Below are 15,461 nucleotides of genomic sequence, written 5' to 3' on the forward strand. Positions count from 1 at the left end.
GGCTCTACAGTGTCCGTCTCCCTCCAAGCCCTGGTGGCAATAAGGTCCACCAGGGGGTTGGGGGGGACACCCAAGAGGTAGATGGCCCTGCTTCAAATGCCTCTAGGAATACGGACTCATCGGAGGAAGACTTGGGGCCAGACCAACCCACCCTGATCCTAAGCATTTCCATGATGTCTCCAAAGGAGACATCCTTGGGGGGGTGACCTTGGGGAGCCTTCCCCTTCATCTAAGTCCGTATCTTCCGTAAGGGACTCGGGGGAGTCCATGTGCCTCCTCTTACACTTAGACTTGTGAGGAACCTCCTCGGGGGGGCTGTCCGAGGAAGTCTCACCAGCAATGTCATGTTCCGAAGGAACACCCCGAGGTGCTGAAGAAGGCTGCCCCAAAGGCCGGGTGATGGTAGCCTGGACCAGCTGAGAGGGAGTGCAGGGGGGAGCCGAAGCCAGGACCAGAGGTCTGGATGCACTCAACAGTGCCCGTTCCACCGCAGCAAAAGCAGAGGGGGAGCAGTCCTCGATAGGATCCGAGAGTCGACTCCCACCCGGATCCGAAGCGGGGACCGGACCCGGGGCCAAGACCATCGGATTTGAAGGACCTGCGTGCTCCGACAGGGACAGAGCCAAATGCACACTGAATCCCTCAGATCCGAAGCTCGACCCACAGCTCCGAGAGGTCAGATCCGACAAACTCGAGGGAACAGTCGGAGCCGAAGTGCCCAGCACTGTCAGCTCCGACCCACCCCCGGATCCAACGCGGCTCGGCTCCGAATGCTCTGAACCCGGAAAACGGGTCAGAGAAGGAGCGATTGGAGCAAAGAATGGGGTCGAGCTCCCCCCCGGAGGGGGGGGGGAGGCAAGAGCACTCCCATCTGCAGCTGGGCCTGGATGAACCTCCTCATCATCCGGTCCATGTCTGCATCCGACATGCTATAAGTGGACCTCGAAGAGGCCACCGAGGCAGGCCTGGAGTGCCGCCTCGATGACCTCGACGAGGACCGGGTCACCCCCTCCTCGGGTCCCGGTGAGAAGCAAGGGGATCGGATCTGAGGAGGAGGCGATCCAGAAGCCCTGGAGGGAGAAGCCCGTTTGGCGGGTGGGGCCGAGGAGGAGTCCTCGGCCCGCCGCTTATGGTGCTTCTCTCTCCGCTTGTCTTTCTTGGCCTCCCTCTCCTCCGGAGCTGAAGCGAAAGGTTGAGTCCCGACCGGAGGGAGGGGGGCAGGAGTGGCTGCCACCGAGGGCTGGATAGCGGCCACAGAAGTACCGGAGGCCGGAGCCTGATCTGGGCGCAAAAGGCCCGCCAGAATCAGCTTCGACCTCCGGTCCTTAAGTGCCCTGGGGTTGAATGCCGCACAAATCCCGCATCCAGAGCAGAGGTGTTGAACCCCAAGGCACCTAACGCGCCGAGTGTGGCCATCCACCGGTGAAAGCTTATGGCCACACTCGGTGCACTTAGAAAAAATGGCTTTAGGGGCCTCAGACATTTTAAATAAAGGGAAAACACACTCACTAGGCCCCTATACACACCACACACACACACTACGACCAGCGAGGAAGGGAGGAGAAAAAGGATCACAAAAAAATAAAATTTAGTTAGCTAAAAAGGGATATAGGGTACCTAACCACTCACTCTCACTCACAGCAAAAGAAAAAAGGAAGAAAAATAGCAATTTTTTTCTCACAAGTTTCGATAAACCAGGAGCTCAGGAACCTAGCTTGTAGCTTGAAGCGTGGCAAACTAGATCTGGGGTCAGTCAGGGTTGGCAGGGGATTATGGGTAAAGGGAGGAGCTAGGAACTCGGATCTATGCTGTGGTAGAAGTTGCCGGCTCGGATCCGAGATCGGATCCGTATCCCAAAGGTTGCTGACAAATGAAATGCCTACTTCAGATTCACCGTTTGCTTTTTTAAGTGCTCAGTGATCTAATATAGACCCAGTCAGATAATGCAGATGATTTGCCTTCAGAATCAGGGAGGTCAGAAATAACCTGGCCAAAGTATAAGCAGTGTAAACCTTCTTACCAGTCCTCTCCATTGCCCTATTATCCTAATCAGAAGACAAAAGTTTGGAGGTGAGCAGGAGCTTGGAATGTTTATCAGAATAGACTGACACTACAGCAAGATCAACAAAAACACACAAATAAAAACTGACAATCCTTATGGACCTTATAGAACCTATAATGTTTTTTAGGAGCAGGAGGCTGAAAATCAGGAGACTTGAAGCAGTAATTAAAGTGTCTAACAAGGCAGCCAACAAAGTAGGAACTGCACATGGTTTATGAGTATCCACCTGAAGGAAGTCATATCATCTCCTCTGAATGTCAGACACTTGAGAAGAATCCCACTTAAGTATTCCATCACCCTAATAACTGTGTTCCCAGAGGACAATTCCTTAAAATGACACTCAGGGCGAATAGACTCATCCTCATCAGAACCATACACCAAAGGTGTAGGCATCTGAGAAGAATGGGACAAGGACCCCTCATCAGACTCTGAATCCTCATCAGAGGAATCCAGTTCCCTAGGCCATTTAGAAGGGGTAGAGGTCCAAAGAAATACAGGCATCGAAACTCCTTGAGGAGGCTTCAGAACCATCAAGGCAGAAAACAAGCCACGAGTAAACTATTGCCATTCCTCTTGAGGATCCTTAGGATGGACCAAAACATCTGTCATGTTTGGTCTTTTCTTGGAAGGGATGTCAGCCCTAACAAATACTGGAGGCTGCAACATTTGGCGAGATTCAGTAAGAGTATCTGGAACTTCCTACCTGACCAATATGGAATCCCTCTAGGACCTTCCACAATAATCAATTGTTGTTCCCCCTCAACGTCCAGAGAAGATGCCTGCAAAGTCTCAGAGGATGTGTGAAAATATGTATCCATGCCGGCCTCTGACAGGGTGACAGCACAGGAATCTGATGTAGAAGCTGAACAGCCTACAGAACTACTGCCCACTTGTAGCGGGGCATCCAGTAAGAATCTAGTCAAAACATCTTGGCCTTCTTCTTACCCAACAGGAGTATTTCAGGGTTAATGGATTCTGCCATGTTACCCTGGGATGTTTAAGCCATTGGTTTTCAAGATAAATGGCCAGAGAAGGCAAACAGCTTCTGAGTGTCTTGCGCACAAATGACTTACAGACACTAGGTATGGTTATGGGAAGGACCCAAACAAAAGAACACTGTTCGCGATGATCCCTATAGGGAATCTATCTCCCACACTGACATTTTCCCTTCTTGGATGACTTGAACTCTAGGTAAGCAGAAGGTGTTCAGACCAATGAGAAATAATGGCATTCAGACTGACAGCAAAGAAGTTCTGGGTAACTGTATCTGTATGTCACTTTTATGCCCTACATCCTGTGTGGGAAGCATGTGTGATGTATGGCGTATAAAAGATCATAAGGCTTTGGTATACTGGCTGAATGTTGGGCTGCCCTGGACGGGAGACTCCTACAGTAAAGAATACTGCAACAGTGATATAGAAGGATATCATCTGGTAAAGCATTACAAGTACATTAAACCAATGGAAATAGTTAATAAGCAAACCGTTTTCAACAGAGCATCACCACAACGACCAGAAAATATGCTTTCTCTAAATGTTAACATATATTATATGCACACTGATTCACATAATTTTTTCTACTGTTAACATTCTTACAAAACCACAAACTCAAGCAAGCAACTATTAACACATACCACTCTTGGAGCTCTGGAGATGGGATGAGGCCCGCAGTACCATTTTTTGAATTTTCTAATTTACCCTGCCACCAGTTGTGGTCATCCTTGCTGATGATCTGGATAATGTCCCCAACTCGAAATCTGACACCAGCCTCTTTGCAGGGGATGAGGTCATCCTTGGCAGGATCATACTCAAACTGGGCTCTTACATATATCTGGGACATAACAGCAGTTTATGAGAAAGAGAGACAGAGAAGTTAGCTTCTGACCATAATTAGCAGCAACCACAAATGCAGATTTGCATTACAGCTACATGTGCAGCCAAAGAAAAAAAATGCAAACACCCATACTACATGACAGAAAGATTATGTAGAAAGACAAAAGAGATCATTAAAGTGAATGTAAGTAGCAAACATAAAACTAATGGGTTAACCTCAATTTTAAAATATGTCAGCTAATCCTAATGGTACCGTTTATCAAGAAACCTGCTCTCTTGTGGGGCTGATCTAACAACCTGTTATAAGTCTCATTATGAGTCAGGGGAAGTTAGTTATGTAGGTTTAATGTTGCTTAGCACAAATACAATTTCACTAAATTGTGCAAGGCATTGAACAATTTTAAATGTATATTATGAGTAAGAACTAGAAATACTGTATGTATTTTTGTCAAGGAATATTTTGTGCAGTACTAGACAAGATAAGGCTTTTGTTTGTTTCTTATTTTGCTGAGACAGCAATAATGAGTACATCTGAGGAAAATAAACAAGAGATTAACAGACCAGTTTTATAAATCAAATAAATGTAAATTACTGGTTAAATGTAATGAAGGTAGAAGTGCCTACCCTATCAAGGAAATTTAAAAATGCTGCTGCATTGCTTAAATGGTTTGTCTCGTGTCCTTTTACAGACAAACTCAAATGTTTACAGTCAATCACCTATAACAATGGTGCATTAAAAATCCTGTTGTCTCAGCTACAATGAGAAAGAATCAGGACACAATTTCTTAAAGGTTAAATCAGCATAAAGTTATCATGGCAGCAGTTGGAAAACTGTGACATCTGCAAGTAGCAGCATGCAGCATATTACATTCAAATGACTACACTTGGATTCGGCAGCCTACTTCCTTTTAAAGAAGGCCACTGTTTGATTATCAAGGGTCTTAGTTAAGGGACCAGGGACAGAAATAAACTCCTACTAATGTCAAATAGGGTACATCGTATGTATACATAATTTATTATTAATAATAATATTGTCCATACACATTCATACATGTAAAAAGCAAACTAGGAATCTGGTAAGAAGAACTGAAAAATACTTTAATAATTACTTTATAGATTACTTGTAGTCCTTTCATACATTTTACAATTGCACTTTTAGAGAAAAATAGACTCCCAATTTAATTAGGATTAAAATGCAAATGGTTACTTCTGCAGTTCTTAGCCAAATGAAAAATAAGTAATGTGGTGAAAAGGAATGCTGGTGGGAGAGTGCAAAATGATGAAGTGCTTTTGTCAAAATGTGTCAATACATTTCAGGAAGAAAAGAAAATATAGTAAAGCAAAAACAAAGCATGCTTTGAAAAGAAACAGCTAAACTGCAAACATGACAAAGAATAACCCCAAGAAATGGCTCCTCTGTAAAAGACCCAAAGAAACACCCTCTAAATAATAAATGCATGGGGTTCGGTAAAGCTAACCGGATTCTTTTCAGAACTGCCTTTTTTGTCACATTTACTTGTCTTTCTCATGGAAAAAAACAGTTCAAGATTTAAAATTTCTACCAGCCAAACCATTATTACAATAAAGATCCTTAGAGATATCGGTAGCCACAAAAACTCTCACCCAGCCCAAAGAGCTGGGGAAAGACATCAGGCCAGATTTACAGAACCCCTCACATCCACACATAAAATGGAGTTCAGTGTCCATTGGTGGTTAAGATGTGTGCTGTTAAATGCTCAAACATTACAGGCTAGCACATACAAAGTATGGAATGGAAAAGGGCTGGTTGGCTACTAGCAGCTACTTCTACAAAGGTTTCTGTTGAGCAAGTCAATTCACCTGTCGTCCTTTTGAATGGATAGCTGATGGTAAGTCCTGCAGAACAAAGCCAACCCAGGGAGAAGAATTTCATTTTACTCTTCATAGCAAAACATACAGTGGTGTTCTTTTTACATTACTATTTTAAAGCAGTAATAGCACATGGTACAATGTTTTCTTAAAATATGGTTAAGTATGCAAAATGCAAGGATTCATTTTCAATCTGAAATCAAGGCCAAGCTTTTTAGCAGCAAGCTGTAGAAAGCAGATAAACGGCCTGAGCAGCCATAAGTTGGTAAAAAGATGAACATCTTCAACACAAAACAAAAGGCAACATAATACATCAAGACTTTTGTTTAAGCATTTACATGAGCAGTTTATGTAATAGGAATATTGTCTTGATGCATCATAAAAATCAAAGGTGTCAGAATTTCACAGACCAAAAGAAATGTGACATAATGTCATTCTGAAGAACAGCAATTTTATCTTAGCATGACTCTTATGTAGCTAAATTAGCTACAGGCAATGAATCTTGACTCTCTCCTCCTGTACAAAATAAAACATTACAATCTACTTTAAATATTCAGCAAATAGCTGAATAAGGAAGGATATATTTTCATAAATCCTTTCTTTAATCATATAATTGCTCAAATTTTCTCTGGATATTCCTGCTGGTTAAATGTAAATGAGCCTTCTTTACATTTCCATATCAGATGAATTAACAATAAATACTGACTCGTACTGAAGAACTTTCTAGTTCAGTTAATGTAGCTGTCTCTGTGGTATTACTTGTAACCCCATATATATATATATATATATATATATATATATATATATATATATATATATACACACACACATATATATATATATATATATATATATATATTTTTTTTTTTTTTACTGCCTTATCAAACTGTTTATACAACCAGAACTTAACTGTAGTAGGTTGTAATTTAATTTTTAAGTGACAAAAGCAAATCTGAGGTAAACTCTCTAATTTACATGAAGCACGAACAATTTAAGAATACAAATTTCTACAATACATGAGAACAATGAACTTAAAAAAATTAATAATCTGTGTAATAAAACCACTAGAGAAGGTTTATACTTTGCAGATTTTAAACAGACCAAATTACATTATGCTTCTGGAACTAAATGGTCATATTTTCTGTTTTTTTTAAATACTATTATCCAATTAACTGTGAATGTTACAACTAACCCAATAGGTGTCTTCATTGTCTAAAGTTACCACATACAAGGTTCTTCTGTACTTCCTGAGATTAGGCTGGAAGCACACCTCTATGGCTGCCCTACAAGATGATGCAAATTGTTTGTGTTGAAGATGATGCAGTGTAAATTTATATGTCAGCCTTATAAGAAGGCACATCGTGAAGCTGCCGCCTTGGTACTACAAATAAGCAGGCCAGACATTTGTTACACAATGTGTAATGTGCACGTACCACAACAGCAGAGGGGCACACCAATTCATGAACTCAGATAGTGGAAAATGAACTACACTTCCCAGATTTCTTCTGCAAAAACTGGAACATCAAGGCCTCACACAAGTCTTGCTTGCCTGCTCATCTAACCTAAAGTTTAGTGCCTTTAAATTTACTACAGTTGCTGAAGAAAAAGAAAAAAAAATATTGCTTGCCAAGTTCCTCTAAACTAGGAGAACAACATTTTGTTCAGTTTATACAACTACATGCAAGTTAACAATTGTTAATTCTCAATAACAGACACTTTCTGAACATGACAATGTTTAACTTTGACCGAGGTACCTAATGAGAGACTAGGCACTACAATTTTTAAGTAGCCCCATTCACCAGCAGAAGACAGTACACCAAAAGATGTCTCCCATTAAAACAATGACAACTGGTGAGCAACAGCACCATGTTCATAGCTCTGTGTGTGCAACTAGATGTCTTACCGAAATGGAATTGTTGGTGTTGCTATGACCATTAGCTGGGGACTGCCTGGATGTGGAAGGGGAATCTCTCTGAAATAAGACACAAGGTTCAATAACAGGACAGCATCAATCAGTTGTACAAAAACATGGGAAAAAAAACAGTCATACTTATAGACACAATCTTACACATGCTATTGACTAGTACACATTCTGACTCATTAAGAAATATTTTGTTTTGTATGTATGTACATTTAAGTAAGCCCCATTATTTTTACTCTGACATTTTCAGGATACCATTAAATTACTTTCCGCCAGCCACCAAGCACTGTATTTAATAGAGCATATTTTAAATGCAAAAGTCAAATTTTTACCACATACCTCCTTTTCGAATATTTAATAAAGATCAGTGCAGCAATTTGTGTAGGTGCCAGTTTACATTTGATGCAGTACCCACTGACATTTCAATGTTTCTCATACGTCCTGGAGTAACCCCTGACATACCTATAGTGCCATCAGATCAAAGTGAAGTATTCAACATACCACCTCATTTTGTCTTCATCACAAGAATAGAAATGCCAAACAATGGGGATGCTCACCACTGAGAAGCATGATGAAGGGGAAGAAAGTATTTGCCAATGGTTCAGCTGTCTACCAAGCTTCAGAATGAAATTCAGAAATATGGTGCTTATGTTCAAACACTGGATGATATAAGCATCAGTGAATGCCTGTGAGATGGTCTATTATTTCCTTCCACACTGTTGCATGGCCAATAGTCAAGATGGCAACATAATGGAAACATGTAGTGGACGACACAGTAGTGAGCACACACCGCAGCATGCAGCTGTGTACTTCAACATGATTGGCTAACAAATTTAGACAATTAAGAAAATGCCTGTTTTATTAATTTCCCAATATTCCCACTAGGCCACACATGGCCAAGAAGGCAAACTTTTAGTTATGTACTTACCATAACTTTAGATGTTTGGGATCCATCTCGCCTACATTCAATACTGATGGGCTCGGAGCCGATCCCTCGGCACGCTATGCTATAGAGCGAGGCCTCTTATTGGCTGAGCTATTTCTTATCCCAGGATGCACCACCACTAATCCCCCAGATCTTGTTTGTCCGCATTCATGCACACATGCACAGCTTGTTTATATAACATTGTTAGATGCTTCAAGATGAAACAACAGGATTCGGACCTTCTGATATCCTCTGATCTCCAAGGAAGGGGGAAGGAGGGTGGGTTATTAGAATGTGGAGATGGATCCCAAACATCTAAAGTTATGGTAAGTACATAACTAAAAGATGTTATGTGATCCTATCGCGCCTACATTCAATACTGATGGGACAGCGTCCCTAGCACCTAAATCCTGGGTGGCTCATTGGAAAACACTCCTGAGCACTGTGGAACCAAATGAAGCTCGTCCTCTAGATGCCACATCCAATTTGTAGTGGGAAATGAAAGTGTGCGGGGAAGACCATGTAGCCGCTGCACAAATGTCACTAATGGCAAGCTTAGAATGGAATGCTACTGAAGTAGCCATAGCTCTTGTAGAATGAGCTTTGACAGAGGTGGTAATCTCTTTATTCGAATAAGAATAAGCTTGAGTAATACAGTCCCTGATCCATTTGGCAATAGTGACCTTTGTGATGGCTTTGCCCAATTTATTGTCATAAAGGATACAAACAACTGATCTGTTTTCCTTGTTTGTTTGGTCCTATCTAAATAAAAACGCAACTGCCTGTGGACATCTAAAGTGTGGAATATGAATTCCACTTTGTTAGAATACTTCGGAAAGAAGACTGGAAGTTCTAATGATTGTTGCAGGCAGAAACTGGAACAAACTTTAGGGACAAAGGATGGATTTGGCCTGAGAGATACTCTGTCTTTGTGAAAAACCAAGTACGGAGGTTATACAGACAAAGCTTGAAGCTCTGAAACCCTTCTGGCAGAAGTAATCGCCACCAGAAAGGCAGTCTTCCACGATAGAAATTTAAAATCACATGTCGCTGCCGGTTCGAAGGGGAAGGAAGTTAAGGCGCGTAACACCACATCGAGATCCCATGGAGGAGCAGGATGAGAAATCGGGGATCTTAAAAGCGCAGCACCTTTCAAGAAGGTCTTACAGAATCTGTTGCTCATTAAAGGTGGGTTTATAGATTCGTGAAAATTGGAAATAGCTGCCAATTGAACCTTGATGGTAGAGACTGAAGAGCCTTGATTGAAAAGAGAAGTTAGAAATTTCAGTACTTCTGATACAGGAATAGTGATGGGATCCAGGCCCCGGAGTTGAGCCCAAATAGCAAATCTTTTCCATTTGCTAGAATACAATTTCTTTGTAGCAGACTTGTGGGCTGATAAAATGTGTACAACTTCTGGATCCAAGGTATGACTCCTGACTATAGTCGGAAGAGGAGGAGCCAAGCCGTCAATTTTAAGGTGTGTAGGGACTGGTGGAATAGTCCCGACTGATGATCTAATAGGTCTGGGATCTGATCCAGGAAACATGGACCTTCCAGAGCATATTTCCGAAGATAGGGGAACCATACTTGACGAGGCCAGTAAGGAGCAACTAAGATCATTTTGCTCCCCAAGAGAGATGCCTTTTGGATCACCTTGAGAAGGAGAGGAACTGGGGGGAAGGCATAAAGCAAGCCGGAGGGCCACGGACGGGCTAGTGCATCCATAGGGCTCTTCCCCGGAGCCGGGGTGAGGGAGAAGAACTTTTTGCACTTCGCATTCAGAAGAGTCGCGAAGAGGTCGCAACACGGAACTCCCCATTTGCTGAAAATCTGATTTGCAACTGTAATGTTCAGAGACCATTCGTGAGGAGAGAGGATGGTTCTGCTCAGTCTGTCTGCTATCACATTGGACTTGCCCGGGATATGAGTAGCCACTAGAAAGCGTTTGGTCGACACTGCCCATTCCCAAACTGTCATGGCCTCTCTGCAAAGAGGATAGGATCTGGTCCCTCCCTGTTTGTTCAGGTACCAGACCACTGACATGTTGTCTGAGTGAACGGCAATTACGCCCTGAGGGAGGTAATCGTGAAGGGCTTGAAGGGACAGAAGCACCGCCCTCATTTCTTGGATGTTGATATGAAGTAGGGTCTCTTCAGGGTGCCATTTGCCTTGGACTGACCTGCCCAGGGAATGCCCCCCCCACCCCATCTGGGAGGCGTCCGTGGTCAAAGTGGCTACAGGAGGAGGTGGAACAAAGGGTCGTCCCTGATCCAGACTGGAGGGCACTAGCCACCAGTGAAGGTCCCGTTTGCAGTTTTCCGTGATCCATATGAGGTGACTGAGAGGGAGTTTTTGAAAGGACCACTGAGCTGAAAGAAGCCATTGGAGAATTCTCATGTGCAATCTTGCTAGGGGAACTAGAAGAACCGTGGCGGACATGGATCTCAATAGCTGCAGTACCATTCTGGCTGGGGCTTTGGATCTGGGAAGTAAGGCTTGAACTTGAGCCTGTATGGTTTGTATCCTGTCTATAGGTAGATAGACCCGCATTCGGTTAGAGTCTATCTCTACTCCGATGAATCTTATGTGTTGAGATGGCAGCAACACAGACTTTGGCCAATTGAAGGTGATTCCAAGGGAATTGCCCAGTGATATCGTGGCTTGTAGGCTCTGCACTAGTAGATGCTTGGAGGTGGCAGTTAGGAGCCAGTCGTCTAGATACGGAAACACCTGGAATCCTAGACTTCTCAGGTGAGCAGTCACTACCGCGAAACATTTGGTGAACACCCTGGGGGCTGTGGTGAGACCAAAGGGCAGTGCACGGAACTGAAAATGACTGCCTCCTAGGCTGAAGCGCAGATGTCTACTGGACGCTTGATGTACCATGATATGGTAATAAGCGTCCTTGAGATCTATGGAGCACATCCAAACATCTTTCTCCAGCAATGGGAGAATGGTTTGTAGGGTGACCATTCGGAACTTGGACTTTTTGACTGAATGGTTTAGAATACTGAGATCCAAAATGGGCCTCAAGTCCCCGGTCTTTTTTGGCACCAAAAAGAATCTTGAGTAAGTCCCTAATCCGATCTGGTCTGCGGGGACCGATTGGATGACTCCCTTTTGCAGCAGCTTTGAAACTTCTGAGGCTGCAGTATCCCGTTGACTGGGTGGCGGGTCCATGATTTTTTTGGACTGAGGTGGAGGGTGAGAGAAAGGAATGGCGTAACCTCCGGCGATAATTCGAAGCACCCATCGGTCCTGAGTGATACCTTCCCAGGCTTTTAGGTGCCTCGAAAAACGGCCCCTGACTGGCTCCGGAGCTGCACAGTCGGGCAATCCCTCAGGGACTGTGAAAGGCTGAAGAGCCATGAAAGGACTCGCGGTCTCCAGTGTTGCGATGGCCTCTGCCGCCTCTGGGACGGCATCTTCCAGAAGAATTTCCCCCTCCCCTGCCTCTGGAAGGGGGATCATCCTGCTGTGAGGGGTAAGACTTCTGAGATCTACAGAACCACATTTTCCCTCCTCTTTTAGCCTTGGGGTAAGGCCGAAAGGGAGTGGAAAATCGTGCCCCTACGGCAGTTAAAGTCTTACCTTCCTGCTCGCAGCGGGTCAGTGTGTCCTTTACCTTGGGTCCAAACAAGGAGGATCCATCAAAGGGGGCGTCGGCAAAGGAAGACTTAAAGGCCTCCGCAAAATGACACAGGCGGAGCCAGGCTTGTCTCCGTAGAACAATGCCTGTACCCGCCACTCTACTCGCCCCTTTGGCCGCATAAGAAATGAGCCTCATGGACGAGTTTGAAATGGACGACAGTGTAGCCAGCTGAGAGCCAACCGTCTGGGCCAGCTCCTCAGGCAGGTTACCCAAGAGGGTATCGGAAAGTTCTTTAATCAGATCCCTCTGAAATCTGGTAAAGTGCGTGAGATAGTTCAAGGACCTTAATGTAAAGGCCGCTGAACTAAGGGTGCGCTTACCGTACCGATCCATGCTCCTAGACTCCTTATTAGGAGGATGGACGGATGTCGAAGCCTCTGCTACATCTTGCTGGGTAGCAGATGCCACCACCAAAGCATCTACAGCCACACCTTTAGTCAGAAACTCTTTTTCTGGGGGTGCTGAGAGGAACTTATTAGGACGAGCAGGCACCGGTTCCATTGAGTCTGGGTGTTCCCACGCCCTGCAACAGATCAAGTCCAAGAGCTCGTCGAAGGGCGGAGACACCCAGGAGGCGGAGGGCTGAGCCCCGAAGGACTTAAGGAACACCGACTCATCAGCAGAAGGGGGTTTGGATTGCCAGCCGCCTCATTGTTTAAGGGCTTCCAGGATGTCTGCAAAGGAGACATCATCTGAGGACGACTTAGGGGACCCTTCTGCATCATCGAGATCAGTGCCTGATGTAAGAGACTCATCAGGGGAGTCAACGTGCTTCCTCTTGCACGATCTTTTCCTGGGGGGTTCCTCCGAAGAAGCTTCAGAAGGACCTCCAGGAGGGGGGGAAACCCCAGTGGGGGTAACCTCAGGCCCCGGGGCTCCGCTGTTTAAGGACAGGGGGACTGCCAAAGACCCAGTCTCGGTATGCAGGGAAGGAGCTGGGGAGACCGTGGAGGTAGCCAAAGATGATTTGGCTAACGCACTCCTCATAGCCCTGAAGGCGGGACCACCAGAATCCTGGGAGGGTCCCACCTCCGTGGCCACGACGGTAGATGGCACTCCCGCAGCCGACGCACCTAGAGGAAGGCTTGGGACCAAAAACATCAGTCCCGAAGCATCCCCCCCGGGGCCGACAGAAGAAGTCCGCGTACCGAACTCCGACTCAAGAGCCGGAGTTGGAGTAAGGGTCGGGCCCGACCCTAAAACCTCCACCGGTTCCACCAGCACCGGCTCCAACGGTGCCGAGGCTGTTGGAGGAGGAACCATAGTAGCAGGGTGGACCATCGGCTCCGAAGCCGAATGGGCTGGAGCCGAAACTAACTTCTGAAACTCTGGAGACTGGAAAAGTCTTAGGAGCACCCTGTAGATGTCCGAATCAGACATCTTGGAGGATCTAGATGACACCGATCGGGTCCGAACCGATTTCTCCATCGGCTCCATAGGACTAGGGGACCGGCTCCGAATGGATTCGATTACTATCGGTTCCGAGGGAGATCTCAAAGCAATTTCCCTCGGTGCCGATGTGGACTTCGGCGTCGAAGGGGAAGTGTCTGAGCCGGCAACCCTCATCGGCTCCAAAATCAGTGGAGCCGATGAAGGTGACCCGCCTCTCGATGCCCCAGTTCTCGGCTCCGAAACCAGAGGGGTCGAGACTGGAGGCATCGAGGCAGACCGTTCCGCCCTCGGCTCCGAAGTCCGTGGAGCCGATGGAGAAGCCTGCCTAGGTTTTTTGGCAGTCGGTTCCGACAGACTGGTCGGAGCCGACGCTTTTTTCTTTTTTGTAGGAGAGGAAGAGGAAGATAAAGCCTCCTCGAAGGATGGCTTAATCAACCCTTTTAAAATTAATTTATTCTTCCTCTCCTGGAGGACTCTCGATGAAAAGGCGTGACACACGCTACAGGACTCTTGTAGGTGCTTGGCGCCTAAACAATAAACGCACGAGGAGTGGTCGCCCGTTATGGACATTTTATAACCACACCTCGCGCACTTTTTAAACCCAGAGGGTCTATGCTCTTTAGACATGCTGACTCTAGGATTAATACACAGAAAAACAAGTTTAAAGTTTAAAGATTAAAGATTTTCTTTTTTTTTTTTTTTTTAAACAAAAAGCAACTCACTACTAGTAGCACAAACACAGAAAAAAGAGAGGGTCAAGACCCTCTAACTTAAGCAGGTACTTGACACAAAAAACGCTAGACAGTAATAGAAATAGGGGAAGGCCCCTCTAACTTAAACGGGAAACCTTCCCTTAACGAAAAAACACAATTTCCTCAACAGATCTTTTTAAACTCACTCGTACAACAACAATAGCTGTTAAAACAGCTTTTGGGTTCAAATAAGCAAATTTCCTGACAGGAAAAGTCTGAATAAAACAGTACTTAGCCCAGCCAAGTTTGAGACCACGTCCTAGCTTGTAAGTGGCAAACGAGATCTGGGGGATTAGTGGTGGTGCATCCTGGGATAAGAAATAGCTCAGCCAATAAGAGGCCTCGCTCTATAGCATAGCGTGCCGAGTCGGAGCCGAGGGATCGGCTCCGAGCCCATCAGTATTGAATGTAGGCGAGATAGGATCACATAACATCTACTATCACAGATCACCTCTGTAAACAGCAAATAATCAGTATGCAATAAATACATTAAATAAATAAATAAATAAATAAAGGAACAGGTACTGCACTGTCATGGGCAGGAGGACAAGTAAGATCTCATTAAAATGGTGAGACAGCTATGTAAATGAGATGAGAGAAAATCAAGTCATACAGTACACAAGACAAAAAGAACAGTCTACAGTGGTAAAATTATCTAATCCTGGTAAAATTAACTATTTAACAGAAACTTCCAATTTAAAATATAAATAAGCCAAGCACTATCTAAAATATGGCATAATGGATTAATTAAACGAGATTTTATTTTTATTTTATTTTTGTACATTTGTTAACTGGGTAAGCCTACTACACACAAGTGTCCTTCTTCAATGGTAACTGGGAGCAGTGTCTGTGTAAGTGACCTTCTCAGAGCTGCACAATAGACAAATGGAGGTAGAAGCAATCAAACCCTGTACGTACACAGTGCAGGAAGCAAGTCATTAAAAACTCACAGCCTTAATCTTCTGCACGGACTGCCAGATCAACATGACAATCTTATTTCAAGAGCTGGGATACTAACAATAATATATAAAACAAAAAAGGTTTACCTTCAACATGGTGATGGTCAGAACATCG

At 44.6% G+C, this 15,461-nt stretch overlaps 1 protein-coding gene across 7 annotated transcripts in view; it reads right to left on the bottom strand.

Annotated features, from left to right (window-relative positions):
• CASK (calcium/calmodulin dependent serine protein kinase) overlaps positions 1-15,461 on the bottom strand; it is a 4,132,188-nt gene that overhangs the window by 297,349 nt on the left and 3,819,378 nt on the right. For 3 of the 7 annotated variants that reach the window (XM_044072329.1, XM_044072328.1, XM_044072330.1), the window contains 3 exons: positions 7,646-7,714; positions 5,734-5,769; positions 3,696-3,892 (listed from right to left, as the gene is read on the bottom strand). In XM_044072329.1, the coding sequence (XP_043928264.1) occupies positions 3,696-3,892; positions 5,734-5,769; positions 7,646-7,714 (302 nt within the window). The remainder of the gene's footprint in view (positions 1-3,695; positions 3,893-5,733; positions 5,770-7,645; positions 7,715-15,461) is intronic. The other 4 variants (XM_044072334.1, XM_044072333.1, XM_044072332.1 and 1 more) reach the window with 2 other exon arrangements.

The sequence above is a fragment of the Protopterus annectens genome, chromosome 5.part0 (assembly GCF_019279795.1).
Source record: "Protopterus annectens isolate FY-2018-M chromosome 5.part0, PAN1.0, whole genome shotgun sequence".
NCBI lineage: Eukaryota > Metazoa > Chordata > Ceratodontiformes > Protopteridae > Protopterus > Protopterus annectens.